Raw genomic sequence first — 19,101 nt, 5'->3', positions numbered from 1 at the left:
AGCTTATCCACATATGAAATTAAATAAATGGCACTCGTACAAACAATATTAACACTTTTTTTTTTCTCCAATCCACTTGTAAGGCAAAACATGGGAACATACAGAAAGGCATAGTAAAATATAAATTAATGATTGCATATTCAGTTTTTCCCCAATTGTTAAAACTGTTATAAGCTGGTGCTTCTCTACAGTTGTTAAAATACTGTAAATCTGCTTTTTCTAATATTCATTATTGCATGTGACCTTTCATGTTAATAAACTGTCTACAATGCTCTCCTCCAGACTTCACATCTTCTACATCAATCTGATCTAGAGTCTCCCACACCCACTAATACTGTACTATGTTCATCCACACCTTTGATGATATGCATTTACACCATGACACCATTGCAGAACTAAAGAAGAAAAACTAGGAAACCACAGATGATCATAACATAGCAGCTAGAAGAGCTTAGGTATCCATTGTCGATCGAGCATTTCAAGGGCGATGTTGCGAGATTTAAAGCAGAGCTCATCTTTAAAAACAACAACAGTAAAACGTTTTACTTTCACTCGTACCACAGGCTCAAACGAATCGTGACGTGAAACCTCCTCAGAGCTGCTGACCTTTGGAGTCAAGGAGGGGAATTCAACGAGAGTAAATCAGGAACAGATTAAAAACCTTCAATACCAGCGAACAACTTGATTCCAGCTAACTTCACTCGAGCTGATGAGTCGCACCTTTGCAGAGCCTTGATAAAAGGATAGTGAAGGAACATACAACAATTCAGTGCAGTAATTTAGAAACCTACTCTTCACTAGCTTGAAAGGTTGGAGAACTTAAAAACACATCGGCTCTTACAACAGTTAATATACTGTCTCTTTAAAACACACAAAGGCAACTGAAAATAGTTACCGCAGAGACTTTTTGGAGAAGCGTCACAAGATGTGAGCAGGAAGTGTTTTGGGTTGCACTTCCACCTCATTAATGACAGTTAAAGGACACCTCATCTTCTTGATCTGCTGCATTTTCTTTTCGCATGTCCTTTTTTTCATTTTCCTTAGTCGTGTTAAAACAGTCTCATATCCTCTTAGAGGAGAATGTGTCCTTTCTATGGTGATTTCTCCTTGCGGGGGCTGTGGCTCTTGCCTGGTTCTCCTTTATGGCTCAGCCGCTTGAGCACCTTAATGGGTTTGAACTTTGCTCCTTTTTTCTTGTGCTGGTCAACATCTGGATCCTTGTGGAAGTCTGATCAGGGGAATAAAAACGGAGCGTGAGGTTAAAATTTCGGGGGGAAAAGAGTCACATGAGATGTCACGGTTACATTTTATGTTAATAAAATACTCTAATCTGAAGAGCCTACCTTTCTTCTTCAGCATGGCCTCCATAAGTTTATCCTCCTCTTCTTCCCTGTGACAGAATGGATGTTAGATTGCTGTTAGCTATAAAGTATCATTGATCAACACACTGTGGTTCACTACAGAGGTACACAGTTAAAGGGTAAGTAAGGTTTTATTCAACCTGGATGTTTTTCCTCATGTTTTAGTGTCTAATGGAAACAACAATTTTTGAAACTGGTCCAGTATTGAGTGAGAGCACTGCAGCAAGCAGCAGCTGAGCAAGCTGCAGTGCCAACACTCAGGGCATGTTTGCACCATCAATTTACGCCCACCAAAAGTATTTGTTTTGCCAATGACAGCCACAGATTGTCATTTTAATTGCCAAACAACCTGAGGAAAAGATTCCTACAGAGATAGATCTTTTTGTTAAAAGAGTGAGATCCTTTCTGTTTAACCAGAAACAGCGTTAAAGGTTTTTTTGGGGGGAGTTTTTCCTTATCCGCTGCTAGGGTCCTAAGGACAGAGGGATGTCGTATGCTGTAAAGCCCTGTGAGGCAAATTGTGAATTGTGATATCGGGCTTTATAAATAAAATTGAAAATGAATTGACATCTGAAGGTTTTTGTGAATTGTGCTGCAGGCTGCGGTGCTATCTCTCAACACTGGACCAATTTCAAATATTGTTCCCATTACATACTTAGACACAAAAACATGGGAAAATAGTTTCCGGCCTGAAAATACTGAACTTAACTGCCACTCATTGATTACCTCTGCCTGTCCTGGTCCATGTTGTTGACAATCTGGTTGCGCTGTTCGATGATGGTAACCAGCTCAGCCATCAGCTCCTGCTCTCGACTCTTGTCCTCGTCTGTCCAGTCTTTCTCTGAGGAAGGATGATAATGAATTATTTAATTAAGGTTCTTTCAATTGTATTAACATGCAACGTGAGTTCACAAGGTGCACTTTTGAATACCTAAAGTAACAGATCAGTAAGTATAAACATGGACATTCTACTTTATCTACCATCCTATCAGGGAAGATGATCAGCAGAGAGACAGACTGTGTGACTGAGCAGTGTAAGTACTACTGGAGGAGTTACAGTCATGTTAATGGAAACTAAATTTCCTCCCTCTGCGTTGTATCAATCCACCAACCAGTCAAGTCGCAGTTTACATCCAGATATGTCCAGACTCATATACAATATGTAGTGAAGACTTGGAAGGAAGTGAGTAAAAAGAGGAGTGACAGCTTTATCTGTGTGTGGATGTACAGGTGAAGTGTTGGTGGCAGTAATTTGCTTTGTAGCATGAGTTGTGCATTACAAACAAGGCAATGAATTAGACTCTGAGTTCTCTTGACATGATGAAGCCAAACACACCTGGTTTGTTGAGAAGACACCTCAGCTCATACTCCACGTCAGCTTGCCTCTCCTCCAGGTTCTGCTGCTTCGCTCTGCAACATAGTACACAGTACGTTACACACTGGTAACCTTCTATTACAGCTATGCTTGTACACTTTTCTTCTACACTCTTTAAAATTAAACTAGAACTACTGCCTTGTGGTTATATGTCTCTGCCAACCAGTCCAGGATGTCCAGGATCTATACAATCAACAGTTTCAAGATGGACACCCAAGATTAGTGTCACCAATTCAGTATCTAAAATGTCTTCCCTTCTGTTCCTGAGTTATGGTGTGAATAATGACCAGAAAAGTGTTTTTGCTGAACACTGTGATGCCACAGTGAAGCTGACCTTTGATCTGTTAGATATAAAATGACATTACTTCATATTTATATCCTGTTGGAGCGTATGAATTCTTGGGTTATGGCCAAAACATGTTTTACAAGGTGACCAGTTCATCCCTGAGTCCAAGTGGACCTTTGTGCCAAATCTGAAGAAATTCTTATAGGCATTCTTGAGACACTGTGTTCATGAGGATGGGATGGACAGATGGACAGTTGGACAACATGAAAACATAATGCATCCAGCCATGTTTGTCACCAACACTGAGATTTAAAAAAAGGCTGCAAGTGAGAAAACATCCCATGTGAATAACTGTGTGTGTGTGTGTGTGTGTGTGTGTGTGTGTAATGTAATAAGCATATGACTGCATACTGGAGAACTGGATTACACAACTTTTTAAATAAACATTTTGATGTTGACATGGCCAGTCAAATTCATTGCATCAGAAATGGCTTCTACTTTCGCAATCTCCTTTCCCCTTAAAGGCATGCATTTAAAAAAGCTGGGTGCTATACTCCTGAAAGCCTTCTCCGGACAACTTTTACCGAACTCACGGAGATGTGAAGGAGAAATCACTGATTGACATCTTAGAATTATGATTCTGACATTTGCTCACTGCTTCAGTCTGATACTTACGTGTAGACCAGCTCAGCTTCTCGTCGCACTAAAAGGTGTTTCTCATGGATCAGAGTAAACCAGTCCACCAACAGGCTCTCCTCGTCCTCATCTGAAAACACAGAAGAGAAACACAGAGATATATTTGTTATGTTTCTTAATTGATGTACTGTTCTTCATCCATTTACTGGGTGATCGGGTCTTTTTATAATCCAGTACAATACTTAAGTGAGTTATTTAACATGGAGCAGCCATTTTAGTAAAGTTATCAATTTTGGATACAGTGAACCTAAATTTTATGCATTGCATGAAGGGACAGCTTCATATCTTTGCAATATTTAACTGGCCTTTCACCCATTTAACTCAAGAAACTCCATTAGAAACAGTGTGGTGCGTTACCGTTCGGGTTGTCTCTCAACTTCTTCTCCAGCTCCACTCCCCTCTGCTCCAGTTCATCCAGCTGCTTCTCCAGCTGACCCATCTCCACATGGATGTCCTCTACTGGGATGTACTGGTCTGACTGCACCTGGACGGATGTTTGGACCAGAGGAATCATTTGAGTACTTCTTCATCCATTGTATATTTTTTTCTATGCTTAAACATTAGGTATGTTTTCTCTTTAGTTTTTTGACCTTGCGTTTGATGAGAGGGAAGCCATGGCCAGGGGCCGGGGGCCTGGCAGGACGAGGGCCTTTTGGTGGTTTGGATTTGGATTTAGCTGGTGAGGGAGAAGCTTTCCTGTTGAATGGGTTCTCCTTGCAGATCCGCTGGAATGAGAAGAGAGAGCTGGAGTATAATGGTCCAGTGTACTGCTTTTTATTGCTTTATTTAGAGGTGGACCAAAGATGGTATAAAATAATGGACACCTTGTAGCCTTTTGGCATTTTGGCTATCATCATCTTGGTTTTTTGGAGCCAGCAAGACCATATTTGGACAAGAGGGTGGAGATTACCCTAATGCTAGCTGCTAGCTTGGTTAGCATGGTACATGTACAGCTGTGGTTAACTGATAATAACTAATGTTTTAACTTGCAAGACCTAGAACTGCAAGCTCTAAATATCCCTTTTGGCACAACAGGAGAGGATCACATGCACCTGGCTCCAATCAAACACTACACTGTCCTTCGCTTCTCTTTTGGCCCGACATTCAGTATTGCTAAGATGGAAGAATCTTGCCCGCCCACCCATGCTCAGTGGCTGAAGGACATCATGTTTGGTCTAAACCCTGAAAAAATTTGCTACTTGCTCTGCAACTCAAATAAACAAAATAAAAATACCAGGTGTGCGGACCTTTCCTGAAATACACCCACCTGTCACTCAAAGTGGCCAGGCTTTTAATTATGCATAACTTTAATCCTTAATATCATTAAAACAGGTGAGTTATATAAAAATTCATCGCCTCTACAGTCGTCATGATTGGGGAAATTATCTATTGAGGCCAAAACTGTTTTTGTGCCAGGCTGTAGACGTGTTTATATCTGCCCTAAAGTTGGGTTTTATCACGGGGGTCTGTCGAGTTTTTAGAGCCAGTCTCAAGTGGCCAGTTTTTGGTACTTCCTTACTGGCTTCAATTTTCAGTCCCGGAGGTAGCTGCTTGAGGGGGACCTATTACCTTATTGTGTGTCGGGGTGACTCCTGAAGCCAATGGGCTGGGTGCTGTTGGGGGTCGTGGTGGAGGGTCTCTGGTCCCTTTGGCCCCAACGCTGCGGCTGGTCTGTGGAGTGGCTGGAGCTGAGCTGGCATTTGATGGCATAGGGGAAGGGTAGGGGCTTAGGGAGGCATGAGGCAGACGCTCAGTCGAGGAGGAGGAAGGAGATGCCGTAGAGTCGCAGGGCGAAGAGATGGAAGGCTCTGAGACACTTTTGGTGAAGGAGTGTTCCTGGTCGCTGCTGGCACTGCCACCGCCACCGCCACCCAAAGGGGGATGGGAGGAGCTGTGGTCCGAGCCAGAAGACAGACTCTCTGTGCTGAGAGCTGGAGAGGGAGAGCAAGAGGAGGGCTGAGAGTGAGAGGAAACTGAAGAGGAAAGGAGGTTTAGTAAAAAACAAAAAGGCAAAAAGGGCAGAAATGAAACAAAGTAGTTGAGACAGATTGAAATGGAGAGGGGATGGGAAGAGAACAAAAAACAATGAGCATCTGTATTCAACGTCCCACTCTCTCTCTCGTTTTGTTCTCCAGCCTCATTGTTCCAGCTCAGCTGGGCCAAAGTGCTGACTTACATTTTATATCTGAGGGTGTTTGAATCAAATAAACTGGACCTGCATATCAACCCAACTCTACAGGGTACTTAAATCACAATGGTAGCCAAGATCAATGTCAGTAAAATTCAACGCTGACCAAACTGACCTTGGTGACCTGCAGGTGGCTGTGGAGCACGAGGCGCCGGCCGTTTCTTGCTCTTGGCGCTTCCCGGGCTGGCAGAGCGGGACGAGCTTCCTCCACTAGGGGGAGTGTCTGCACCTGTCGTAGCGTCAGCTGCCTGAGTGATGCTGTACCATGGGTGACTAGCAACAATTGTGGAAGGAATCGCACTGCCTTCGTTTCCCTCTTCCTCTGCTACCTCGCCATTTTCATCATCGTCGTCGTCCTCGAATGGGTTGGCGGGCACAGGAGGCGTGCTGGGTCTGGAGCCGTCCCCTTTGAGAGAGGACAGAGAGCCTGTATTGGGAGGGGTTGCCAGTCCGGCAGGGGGAGGGGGAGGGGCTTTCTTCTTCTTGGGTTCTGATTGGACCAGGGCGAGCCAAGGTGGGTCTTTGGGTTTATGGGAGCCACTGGACAGGCTGGACAGTGAGACACACAGATAGGGATGGAGGGGTCACAGAGGGAAAGACAACAAAATACAGCCAATGGAGGCATGACGGGGCAAACACCTACAAGACTATGATGATATGATCAAGGTCAGTGAAATGGTGGCAATGGACATAAAAAAGAGGCATTTAACAGAAGTCTCATTACCTTCCAGGAGACTGTGACCTTGCTCGAGGTTTGGGAGGAGTTGGAGGCTTCAGATGTTCACCTGTGATTACAAGAAAAAAGTGAGGATGAGTATCAGCAGATCCTCTTTTCATCTTTGATAATTTATATTCCACAGTGAGTACACACCAGCTGTAAGGCCGTCTGCTGTACGGGGTAGCCGAACTCGAGGGGCAGGGCGAGGAGGAGGGGTCGGTTCAGGGATCCGGCGGGGTGCAGGTACTGGCCGACTGGCAACTTCATTGTGACTGACAGGTGTAGAAGGGAGGTCCCCATTGGTCGTTAATTTGGCTGGTGTCTTGGTATCTTCCTCTTTCTCACCCTCTTCCTCCTCTTCATCGCTCTCATCAAAAGGGTTGGGAGGAGAAGAGGAACGTGGTGTCTCCTCTGTCCCTCCGCTGCCATCCATCTCCTTTGCTTTCTCCAAAGAGTCTGCTGCACTTGTTGTAACAGCAGCGACTGTGTCAGAGTCATTGGTGGGCGTGTCAGTATCATTGATTTGGTTTACCGGAGGAGTCTTTGCCTGTTCCCTCTCAGAGGGCGAGGTGTGAGGAATTGTGCTGCGACCTATCCTGGCAGACCCACCTACGACTGGTCTCTTACTAAGATCTGGCCGGCCATTCTGATTGGTTAAAGCATGTCTTGCGAGGTGATGTGTACAGACCAAGGCGCCAGAGTCGCTCCCTAATTTGTAGGACCCAGGAAGCAACGTGCTGTGACACTCTGTGCACCTGAGACAACAAGGACACGGGACAACAGTAAGACACTGAGATTATTAAGATATAAAGCCACACTAGTTCAAAAACATGAGCTGATTTGTCAAAATAATACACACAGTAATCTGGTACTCTTTAATATGTACACAATCTAGTTGTTAACTAATTTATTTCTGCTCCTAAAGTTATAATCCTTAAGATGTTCATGAAATCAGATTCAGTATTCGACAGTTTGCGGCTGGCATTTTTCCAGCAGTAGCCAAACAATGTATTTATATTCTCCAATTAGCTTTCCATGTAGTAGAGTTAGTGGCGGGGTCCGCCTTCTCCACAGGCTGTTTGAACTGCTCACCTTCATATGATAAATTCACAAGAAATGAGACGTGATCACACAAACCGCTTCTTACAGCTGCTTGTTCACATTAAAAGCTTTGAACTAGTGAAACATGGGCAGCATTGATCATGGCGTCATAGACCCCTTTACAGTTGATGTCAACAAAAATGTGCTCATGCATGATGGCATTGGAAGTGGCATATTTGCCCAAACCATTCAGTTTGCAAGCTGTCGATATTTAAATAAAACTGTTACTAGCATCAAAATGCCTGGTTGGTACATATTCAGTTGTCAGAACCATTATTCCAGCTCGAACTCAAGTTCTACAGAACTCTGTCAGGATCACGACCGTTTCAGTGCAATTATGTTTAACAAGTTAACGTGACTCAGCTGAATGTGTCGTGGCAGCTGTTGAGAACATGAACAGAACATGTAGGTGTCTCCATCAAATACGTGTATTAAATTGCACAAAGATCTGGCAGTCAGTCAGCATTTGTCATCAACAACTTAAGGTAGCATTTGTGATCTTCGGCCCTTGCATAGCTTGACAAGCTATTGCACTCCACCACAAACTTCCATTGCCATATACCATTAGCGCACCCTTACATACGTTATCATTGTTTCCAAACTGTAAAAGCGTCTGTAGGAAAAGTACAATTATTGTCTGACTTCCTGAGTATGTGTGGCTGGCTCCTCTGTAAGTAGATACACCCTTTGCTCTTATAAAAAAATGTAGTTTTAAATCCTACTTGCTGTCACCACCAGTCATCACAGGTCTTACCAAATCAACCAGGACAAAAATCTTAAGGATTATCACTTTAAGAAACCCAAAAGCAAATCTTTTTTTCCACTGTATTGCTCAACAGCATCAATCACTCATGGCTAAAACAAAGTCTGTATAACACACATGAAGACAGAAGCCATTGCGGCAGTGTTCACCTGAAGCAGTTGCGATGGTAGAGCTTGCCGTCCACCAGAAATCTCTGCACCAGGTGAACGTGTTTCTGGCAGGCGGCGCAGGTGCTGCTGAGAGTGCTGCGCTTGACTGCTGCAACCGTTTCTACACCTGGCTGCGCAGGCTGGCTCGGCTAGCACAAGCAACCAGGACATTGTATTTGCAGGGAGGGGACGAAGGGAGACGTCAGGGTGGGTGGGGGGGATGGAGGGCAATGGGGGAGGAGGGGGGAGATCAAACACGGAGTCAGGATTTGAGGATGTGGATTGTTCATTTTGTTGAGCTAGTTACATCTACTCGGTTACTCTACCTGTCAGTGATTCATGTGGTTCATTACTGCATTTCTTTTTTCAGTTTAAAACATATGATTGTCACAAAAATTTACATCAATATACAAAACGTTTTATTAGTAACAAACTCCAAACAGCTTGGGTTAGTGGCTCTGGGAGTCACATATTCGGGATATGATTGATATTTAAGATTGATATTTCGTTTTTAGGCATTAAGGGTTTTTTTTGCGTGTTAAGTAAAAAAAGGGGGTTAGCAGCAGCGCATTCCAAAACTTGGCACACAGTGTTAGGATTATACTATTAGTATTTTTTTGCACAAGAGTTAGTTAAAAAAGACTGACCTAACTGTTTTGCTTTCACCTCCTAGCCCACCCCACCCCCATCCTACTGCCTAGGCTCAGGACCAGAGAGTGGAGGGGGGATCAGATGTGAGGAGGAAGAAGAGCAGGAAGAGGAGGGAGTGGAATGGATTTCCATCTGAAGAACGGGGGGAAGGGGGGAGGGGGAAGTTGAGAGGGAGGACGCCAGTACATGGGAGTATGGCGATGGAGGAAAGAAGTTGAAGGCATGCGAAAGAGAAGAGAGACAGGATACAGAGGCTATCTTTATAGACTTACTCCACCTCTGTTGCTTAGCTTTTCCCCTGCTGTGCAACACAAAGCCCGCACAAGGAAATGGTACTTATAAAATACTTAATGTGGACATTGTTGTACTGCAAGTGCAGGATGGGATTTGTATTGTACAGATCTGATGACTTAATACCCCCAAATAGCACATGCAGAATTACACTTAGATACTCCAAGGCTTCACACCAATACACTACCAAAAAATGTGTGCAGATTCAGTTTGATTATCCAGGCCTTAAAAGGACACCATGAACAATATGTTACTCAAAGAATTCATCTTGTTAGCATGCGGCTCCTGTGGAGTATCATGCAGAAATTATGCAGTTCAGTGATACAGTTTTTAAATTGTATTATGTGTGGCGCAGAGTAAAAACAAATCATTATAAACAAATGCAAAGGGTAAGTCCTGTTCATCTCTACACCTTCTCCTGGTGCCAAGTCTTACCTCAGACTCAACCGCTTTGTCTTCCAAAGGGGTCGGGGGCCTTTTCTGGGCTGGCTCATTATGACTGATGGAGCTTAGCCTTTTCATGCTAGGGGGGTTTGCTGTAGAAAAGGAAATCAACACTTAATGATACAAACAAATTATATAAACTGTGGTCACACCCACAAGTTATACAAAGTGCAGACTAGGCCTGTCATGATAATTACATTATCGACTTATCACAGGACTGACCCTGATACTGCCCATTGTGTTGAGGCAACGTGTGTGTTTTTTTTACATGAGAGTGTCACCAACGTTTTAGCCAACACAAAGCCAGAATTAACAGCAAGATTTTTCAAACATTACAAGACTTTGGCACAGCAATTACCCCCTTTTTTTCCTCTCCACCCACGCCTGCACTTCAAAGACGACCCAGTGTTGCTTGCTGGTAACCTGCAGCTGCACTTTGGGAGTAAAAGGTGCACAGTCCTATTAGCTGTTAGCCTGCCAACACCCTGGCAACGAGTCAAAAACTCCATCGTTTATAGTTTTACCCTCCAACAACCTCATAAAACCACAAGCAAACCACCTGGCCCTCAGGGACTGGCGGTCTGGGAGGGCGGAGGAGTGGAGCACACTGGCTGGAAGATGGAGGTAACTGCAGTGTGCCTGTTACTTCACTAAGCTTGTCTATCGGTCACAAGAGGCATCACCTGGTTCAATTTTTGTTGTCTGAACTCTGTAAGTCTCAATCTGAGACATTTTCTTGCATATAGTAACAAGCCTTAATTACTTCATATTCCTATTCTGAATATTTTTAAGAATTAAAAGTTTGTTACTCTTCGAAAAAGTGTTCTAGCATTATTATGCCATTGTCTCATAAATGTATCAGTCGCATTAAATGCTCGCAAGCTGACAACATTGTTTCCAGCAATTACGCCTGGGAAAATATCCTGTCAAACACATGTAGTTATCATGACAGGCCTAGTGCAGACAAACATTATATGCTTTTATGTTCACACTACAAGGAGTGAAATCCAGCTGAATTTACTGTACCCACCTTGAGACTTGTTGTTGAAGAAGTTGTAGTACTGGGAGACGTATGTGATGACGCTGAGCCGGTCAGGCACTTTCATGGACACCATGTCTTCTGGGTCCAACAGGGCTGGAATCCCAAGCTGTGTCTCTGCCACCTCAAACGCCTACAACAAAGCAAAGATGGAGAAAAGGAGAGAAGGACGGAGGTAGATTAGTAAGAAGCTGAAAACAATAATTACTGCAAGTTATAACCAAATACTGTGCTTTACTTTTTGTGCACAACTCAACAGACCTGGAATACTTATTAATATTTCAACTCATTGTGGCATTTTGGTCTGATTTCTGTCACTGGTCTGGGAATATTTCTATGGCATAAAGTAGCTGCGGTGGAAATTGTGGACAGTGAGGTCTGTGGATCACCCTGAGTAACAGGGATAATGTTTATGAAAAGGCATGCTGCTGTTGGGTTTCTAATATTACTTTTTAATGCTTGGAGCAGCACAAACAAAATTCCTTTTACCTTTATTGTACTAGGTTGGCAGACAAAATCTCAGAGACCAGTATCTCACACCTCTGCAAATAAAACCAAAAACTATCTGCATGGCCTGATACCACCAGTGCTGAGTGAGAAAGTATGTTTTGTTCGAGTTATTGCGTACCATAAAAATGTTTCACTGAAACTAAACTCTCCATCTGGGTATTCACAGAAAGTGTCTCTTTTTGAAAGATCGGAAACTGAGGACAGAATGATGTCTTTGTTGCATGTGTGCAAAAAAAGAGAGATGCTTGCCACAGCCCACCAACCAGCACATAGCTCAAGCCCTGACTAATCTAACTCTGCTGCCAAAACACCAGGCATTTGATGATAATGTAATGTTTTGTGCTTTGAGGATAACCATCAGTCTAATGAAAAATTCCACTGCAGAAATGAGAGGGGAGGTAAGGTTACATAACAACAGGGATACAATCGCTGGCAGTCACACAACACTGAAATAATCCCGCCAACAAATGCTACACAAGGGCAACGTGGCACTACACCTAAATTAATCAAAATGCATCAGGGTGCACTGTGCGAATAACACCGGGTTTACAGCTAAAAGTATTCACTGTTCCTTGTTCAAACTACCCACTGTCCTGCAATTTGCTGAAAATGAATGGATGCCCTTGAAACCAACATGTTACTGATTCACTACACAAAACTGTAGCTGCCACTCTGCCATCCTTGTTTAAAATACCAATAGGTCTATTCTGTGTGAACCTATTTTGAGTGAAATGCAAATATTCTGATTAACAGTCTAGTCATGTGCTATTAGGTCAGAGCATTATTATTATGGCTACTAGAAACTGGAATATCTGGCTCTTTGCAATTTTGCCCAAATCAGGATGTGCCTGTGAGTCATACACCCTCCACGAGTACACAGTGAATCACACCAAACCAGCAGTGCAGGTCTGGGTCACCTCACCTGCCTTCATGAACCTCATTCAGACCTCAGTTTAATGCAGGTCTGATCCTTTGGTAAATAGGTGTTTCTATTGAGCTTTAGACTGTGTTTTAATGTAGAAGCATTCACAACTTTGAATTGATTTAATCAAAGATAGTTCAGAAAAAATATTAAAAGAGCTGCACCACCTGCAAGGATGTGGTCGTTATGCATACTTAAAGTTATCCTGACAGCTATGGGCTATTAGTCTGTTTCAACTGAAGAGAGTGTGGACATGCAATTTAATAATCAATTTCAGTTCAGAGAGAGCAGAGAAGCCTGTGCACAAATTCATCTGCTCCTGCTGTTTGCGTTTATTACTATCAGCCTGATGTCTCACAACCTGGAGGCGGTTGTTAGCTAACATTAGCTACCCAGCAGGTAGGAACAGCAATCATGAAGTTATCTTTTTAGTCAATTTAATCTTTATGTGCATGATGTTATAACTTTATTTCCCAATGTAGACATTTAACTAACCCTGGCCTCATTACACTGGCTACCTGTTGTGTTTAGAATTGATTTTAGGATATTATTCCTTTCTTTCAAAGCCCTGAGAAGCCTCCCCTAAAGTTTTCAGATATCTTCTTGCCCTGTGTCCCTTCCTACACCCTCAGATCCTTGGATGCATCGCTTCTCGTCATTCCAAGGTCCACATTTATCTTCAAAGGTGACAGAGCCTTCACACTCAGAGCTCCTGGCCTTTGGAAAGACTTGCCTGAAGTGATCAGGGCAGCAAATTCTGTCTCATCCTTTAAATCACTCTTTTTTTTTGGCATTTATGTGATTTTATCTATCTTTAATGACATTTTTTTAGTTTTACGGTCTGTGATTCATTGTGTTAGTCTTTGGCTTTTTTGGCTGCTTAATTCTCTTCATGTTTCCAGTGAGTTGTTTTGGTGTAAAGCACTTTGTGTTCTAAAAAAGTGCTATAATCTAATAATAACATCTAATAATCTAATAATATATCGCCAAGTTTAGTACGAATGATGTTGAAACAACAACTGATCAATCTAAAAAAAGACAGGAAGAAAAACAGAAGAAAACAGAATGAGAGCACATTGGTGGGAAAGTGACAGAATGGGAGCAAGTGAAGGGAACTGAAACCGAAACGTACAGTAGCTTTATTTGCTTCCTACAAAACTGATTTTCATAACTGATTTTAGTGTGATTATACATGTAGCAGTAATGTGTGTTGAACAACAGCTGCAGACTTGAGTCTCTGAACGCTGACAACAAGAGGATAAACCTGTGACAACCATCATTCAGTATACGAGCAGGGTCAAACATTGGTTACCTGTTAAGTAAGCCCCTGTATATATATCTCCTACGTGAAAGGAGTATTAGAGACTAATACTAGGAAAGAGACCATGAACACATTTAAGGAGCTCACATCTGGCTCCTTAATAGTAAAATCTGACTAAGGTGCTTTTCACATTTGAAGTCATAGATTACTCACTCAGACTTAGGGCTCAGGGACGCAGTGAATAACTTGATTTATCTATAATGGCAGCCATCATGAGAGTTTGTTCCTGGTGCTACTACCAACCGCCTCACTTTCCCTGAAAGCTGTTGGATAAAAATTATGTAAACAGCAGCACAGTGCTGCCAAAGCTTAGCTCAGACTGGAAATGAGGAGACTCCCATTTCATCCCTCAGTGTTTTATCGGCTTACAGACGATGTGGAAAAACCCAACAAGGGGAATATGATTATTAGAGAAAGTTCTTTGCTGGTTTCTATCCACTGATTTAGAGGCGGCAAAGTCAGCACTTTTGCACTTAAAATCCTCTTTACATGGTCTCTCCACAGGCTTATGTCAAGATTTTTTTTTTTATGACACTGAACACTTTGGCTTCCTCTCCTCTCTCCCTCTTTTCCCTCGTCAGGCTCCATCAGGATTAAGTAACACTGCTCTCTACACAGACAGTCGAACACACTGAAGTCACACCCACCATGAATGCATGCAGACGTAAGGCTTAATAATTTTATGGCTGAATGAAGCACATGCAGTGACAAATGCAACGCCCGAAGCCACATAAGTGATCCAAACCTCCTCTCAACAGAAAACAGTCTCACAAAATGACATCATCATGCAACACAGGCTTGTAGCAGTGTTACACATCGAAACATACAGCTGTTACATTGACTCACCAGTCGGTTGTTCTCGTAGACATTCTCCTTAGACAGTGAGCCAAAGTCTCTGAAATGACAAGACAAAAAAATGTTACAATTCAAAGTACCACTCGAGATAAGACTGCAGATATAGCCTACAACAACTGCAAAACATAGCATCTGCTTTTAGTCTTGTAGAAGACGAAGCCATGCTGATATAGGACGGTACTGTATTTAGCGTGCTGACCTACTTCCACTTATGTTATGGACCATCAAAATGCTATTATTGGCTTGACAGCATGACAGGCAGGAATGGTGAGCAGTTAAGTTTCCCCAACAACCGAAGCTGACAATTGGTCCCTGATGTGAAATAGTGCCAGCACAAAAGGAAAGAACTCCTGCACCACACAGTAGTGATGGGCTGATAATTACAAGGCCTCGCTTTGAAATGCCTGGAGCGGGGAACCAGAGCCAGGCTCTCACCAGTAAACATCCTGCAGTAAAACTGGAAAATGTCTGAGGTGTTCTGGGATGTAAGTCTGGCTGTGTACATAGGTAAATGTATGCTGACACAAGTGTGCAGTGGCAGGACAACATTTTGGCAGAAAAACTCCTTGACCCTGGTGAGCGCTTGTGGTGACCATGTGGAACTCTCAAGAAGGAAAAACCCTGTGAATGAGCTCCGTGTTGGAGCCACACAAAGTGACCTCTGTTCTCTCTAATCTAGTTCCCATGGTCACAAACACACTGAGCAGCAGCTCTAATATCAAGATCATGTCAGAACAGGTCCTCTGTGTCAGGTCTACCAACATAGCCTAAAGGTCCCACAGAAACTTTTAAAAACATCACTAAAATTGCTTGACACTCGCAGAGCAGACAGTGCCAGCCGACACTGACACGGATGATGAAGAGCAGTGTGTGATCTGAATTGCGAACCTAATCCACTGTGACTCAGAGTCTCGTTCCAAGGTTTATTTTGGGAAGGAGGACTGCTGAGGAGCTGTGTGTGTGAGCACTGTATGTCAGGTATTTAAAATCAACATAATGAAGGCCTGGGCGAACCTGTATATCTACTAAATCTGGTCAGACGTTTGGTTTGTGCTGAAGCATACAGGTGAGGGATCTGGAAAAGTTGTGACAACCAAAAATAAAGCTTTTAAATATGTAATCTGTAATTTTAGTAGGAGTCGGGGGAGGAGTAGAAGTAGTAGAAGTAGATGACCCGTGACCGTGGCGTCTACAGGTATTAAACACTTAAATTCAATGCCTTTTAAGACCTTTTCTGGATAATTTTAAACCAATTTTACAGCTGATTTTTCTTATTCAAGCATGCAAATTGGTAGTTTATATGTGTCCCGTGCAGAAGTAGGTTTTAATTAGGAATATGGTTATTAGAGTGAATTAGAGTTGTGCAAGTATACAGTAAAAAGAAAGTATTAGGCCTCCTGAGTGGTAGGGTTAAAGATTTGCATCATCAGAAATGCGGACTTTCATGCAGAGGGCTGACTTGTTTTGACCAAAAAATGAATAAATTAATGAATAAAGATGGATATATGAAGTTAGATAAAATGTTTGTGGCAATTCAGACCTCACAAATTCAAATTTAAGGCTATTTAATGACTTTTAAGGACCTGCAGACCTCCCTTGTGTGATGAGTTTTTGCATTGCTGCATAGATGAACACAACTGAATCTATATGCAAGTTTGACCGCACTGTCCCATGTACTTTGGTTAACTGGACCATGGGTGATTTCTCACAGCCATGTCTACTCCCTCTCCAGCGAGCTGAGTGGCGGTTGGTCTCAGCTGAAATTGAGATGAGGTCATTTACTGTACTAACGTCCCTACTCTGCATCAGTGTGATGTATTCTGATGAGAATACATTGGCCTCAGAGTGCAGGGCAGCGCTACAATGGCCTGGCCCAGCATTAGAGCCAAATCCAGTTTGACAGGCGGAGGTCTCAGACGCAGATTAGCCTGACGGACTGTCTGTCTGGATCAGAGCGAGTTCCGTTGGGCCGCTGCAGCTACACAGAGGGCTGAACAGGGAGGCAAGCTGAGACACAAATTGAAGAGGCAGAACTTTAAAGCTGGGTGTTTAGGATTTGTCCGCTCTCTTACTTTCAGCTTTACTGTGCGGATATATTCCACTTCATTGACTTGTCCTTCAGAGACTGGTCCAGTGAATGTTTGCTCTAGTCCCATCCAAGCATAGTCTAATCTCCCCACAAAAGCCTGGACCACCTGAGAGGTTCGCAGCATGAGCAAGATGCTTATTGTCTAAAATCATTCCATCTCACCACAGTCTCCCCTCCAGGACAGAGAGGGGACACAACATGTCATTTACTGGCTGCTTTTGCACAATCCTCCTACAACAGCAAGGCTCCCCAACTTCTTCCTGAAGGAGTCAAACCACTAATCCGATGCTGTCAACAAAGTGCACTTCCCACTGAGATACACAGAGCCACTTTATGCTATACAAGACGCCACAGAAATGCATGTCCAATGTGAGTCATGTAAGGGCAGCGTTTCTGTGTATATTTACTGTCACACTGCAAAGACATTTCAAATCACATGATTCAACTGTTTGAAACACAAGATCTAGAAACATATTTGTGACAACACATGATGGGAAATGGAAGTACTGAAAAGATGAGTGTCACCAAATAACACACAATCAGGCCTTTGGGTGCATTTGAGCAACGGCTGGTCAAACTCATTTATCAACTGTAAGTTAATGAGTGAGTACGGGATTTTCTGGTTTTGGGACTCGACCAAAACAGTAGAATTTCCTCATCCCTGTAATAAGTCTCTTTAGTCACACTGATACTGACATACTGCGGTTGTGTTTTGAGGTAGCTTCTGTAATGTGTGTGTAGGTGTAAAATGCAGAGAGGAGGGGTGTGTTGATACAGACGGGCATAGCTTGTCAGTCTGAGTTAGTTACAGCACACTGAAGTGTTCGTGGAAATGTTTAACTGGTGTTTTGGCTATGATACATCACACAAAACGCCACTAAGCCGTTTATTTATTTTACCTAAACACACATGTGTGTTTAGCTAAAGTTATCTAACCACTAATATTATAACATGCAGTCTAATGCAGTGTTTTCAAATTGGGCAGCTATCTACTTAAAATGTGTTCACTAAAGATAAACTGTTGACAGGGGCCTCACATAATCCCAGTCCTAACAAACATACACGGAATAATCTAGAGGGCAGATGAGTTCACAGTCTGGCTACTGAGTTTGTTTTGCATTTGTATCCTAAATGGATTAACATACTAATTAAAACAGCACTTTAAAACAATTTCAAAGACAACAGCATGCCTGTCACTCTTTAAAAATGTGTCCACCTTTCACAGGAGCCAGATTCAGTGAATGGTGGACCGTTAACTTGAACTACAGTAAACTGTTTTCACATTTGTAACTGTAGGCTTCATTAGGGTGAGTTAGTATTAATGTAACGTCGGTGTTACTTACATCAATTCAGGTCTGTAGCGATGTATTATGGCACAAAACGCCAAACCGTCCCGAAAGGACGTTGACATGTCCCTTACTTCCACGTCGTTGTAATTCTCACACTGTATCCGACACCACTCCTGGAGAGCCTTCAGGGACCCCATGATGGTTTTATCACAGAAATCCAAGTAACGATATTCTTGTTAAATAAAACACGAGCTGCTTTGTCCCGGGAGCGACAGGAGACAACACACAGTCTCTTCTCTGGTCATAAACGAGTCATCAGCAGCCTTTCAGTGGAGGGGCGACAGCCAGACAACACCCGATGTTGCGATACGATACATTCATCAACAGCCAGTGAGTCACGTTAAGAAAAACTAGCATGGCTCGCAAGCTAGCTGGATGTTACCTAACTTTTGCAACTATAAAATGCATTATACTCCCACTATCTCCTGCCCTGAGTTACTCTGACAGCGAAGACGACATCTAAAGTTGTACCTTGACCAGAACCATTGGGTTAAAACCGCGGCTGGTATCTTGAGTTGATAACGTAGCTTGCCAACAAAGTTATTGACGTAGCGAACTTGGCTAACTGGCTAACGCACGTTAGCCTGCTGCTAGCTCATATCTGCGGTTTGCAGGGTTGCTTCTTTTATGTGGGCGCAGGCACTGTGAGGACTGTCTGCCCGATTCAGACGGTGATGTAGTTTCAGTCAAAGCAGAGGTGACAGTTTCCTCCTTGAGGTGGATCACAACGCAGGTTTTGTTTGTTGCTGCAGTGACTGCAACGACGGTTAAAACGCTGAGTAAAAAAAGTCTGTTACGCCTCGTGCTACTCGCGACGCCCTCCTCGCGCCAATGTAATCAAAGCGCACTGTAATAAATACATCCCGGGCAATTGGTGTTTATCAAAGCAGCCCGGAGCCGGTGCCAAGCCATCCTGGTCGCATTGACTGAAGCGTTGGCAGCCTGCCTGCCACCCCACTCAATGTCAAGCTATGAGCCCAAGCGGGGGCGCTG

At 43.2% G+C, this 19,101-nt stretch overlaps 1 protein-coding gene across 2 annotated transcripts; it reads right to left on the bottom strand.

Annotated features, from left to right (window-relative positions):
- Positions 1-40: 40 nt before the first annotated feature.
- micall1a (MICAL-like 1a) lies at positions 41-19,089 on the bottom strand. Of its 2 annotated transcripts, none has more exons than XM_049572288.1 (16): positions 18,103-19,089; positions 14,662-14,710; positions 11,054-11,195; positions 10,015-10,115; positions 8,638-8,786; positions 6,778-7,379; positions 6,631-6,691; positions 6,022-6,455; positions 5,288-5,691; positions 4,309-4,443; positions 4,076-4,202; positions 3,698-3,788; positions 2,698-2,771; positions 2,088-2,202; positions 1,344-1,390; positions 41-1,228 (listed from the first exon to the last, which is right to left on the bottom strand). In XM_049572288.1, the coding sequence occupies exons 1-16, from the start codon at positions 18,243-18,245 to the stop codon at positions 1,092-1,094; spliced, it is 2,811 nt and encodes a 936-aa protein (XP_049428245.1). In that variant the 5' UTR covers positions 18,246-19,089; the 3' UTR covers positions 41-1,091. The 2 variants fall into 2 exon arrangements, with proteins under 2 accessions (XP_049428245.1, XP_049428246.1); XM_049572289.1 differs by having other exon boundaries at positions 5,288-5,649.
- Between the last annotated feature and the right edge of the window lie 12 nt (positions 19,090-19,101).

This window comes from Epinephelus fuscoguttatus, linkage group LG3 (genome assembly GCF_011397635.1).
Source record: "Epinephelus fuscoguttatus linkage group LG3, E.fuscoguttatus.final_Chr_v1".
Classification (NCBI taxonomy): Eukaryota; Metazoa; Chordata; class Actinopteri; order Perciformes; family Serranidae; genus Epinephelus; species Epinephelus fuscoguttatus.
The sequence above is the reverse complement of the archived record's forward strand: the minus strand, read 5'-3'. Positions and strand labels throughout refer to the sequence as shown.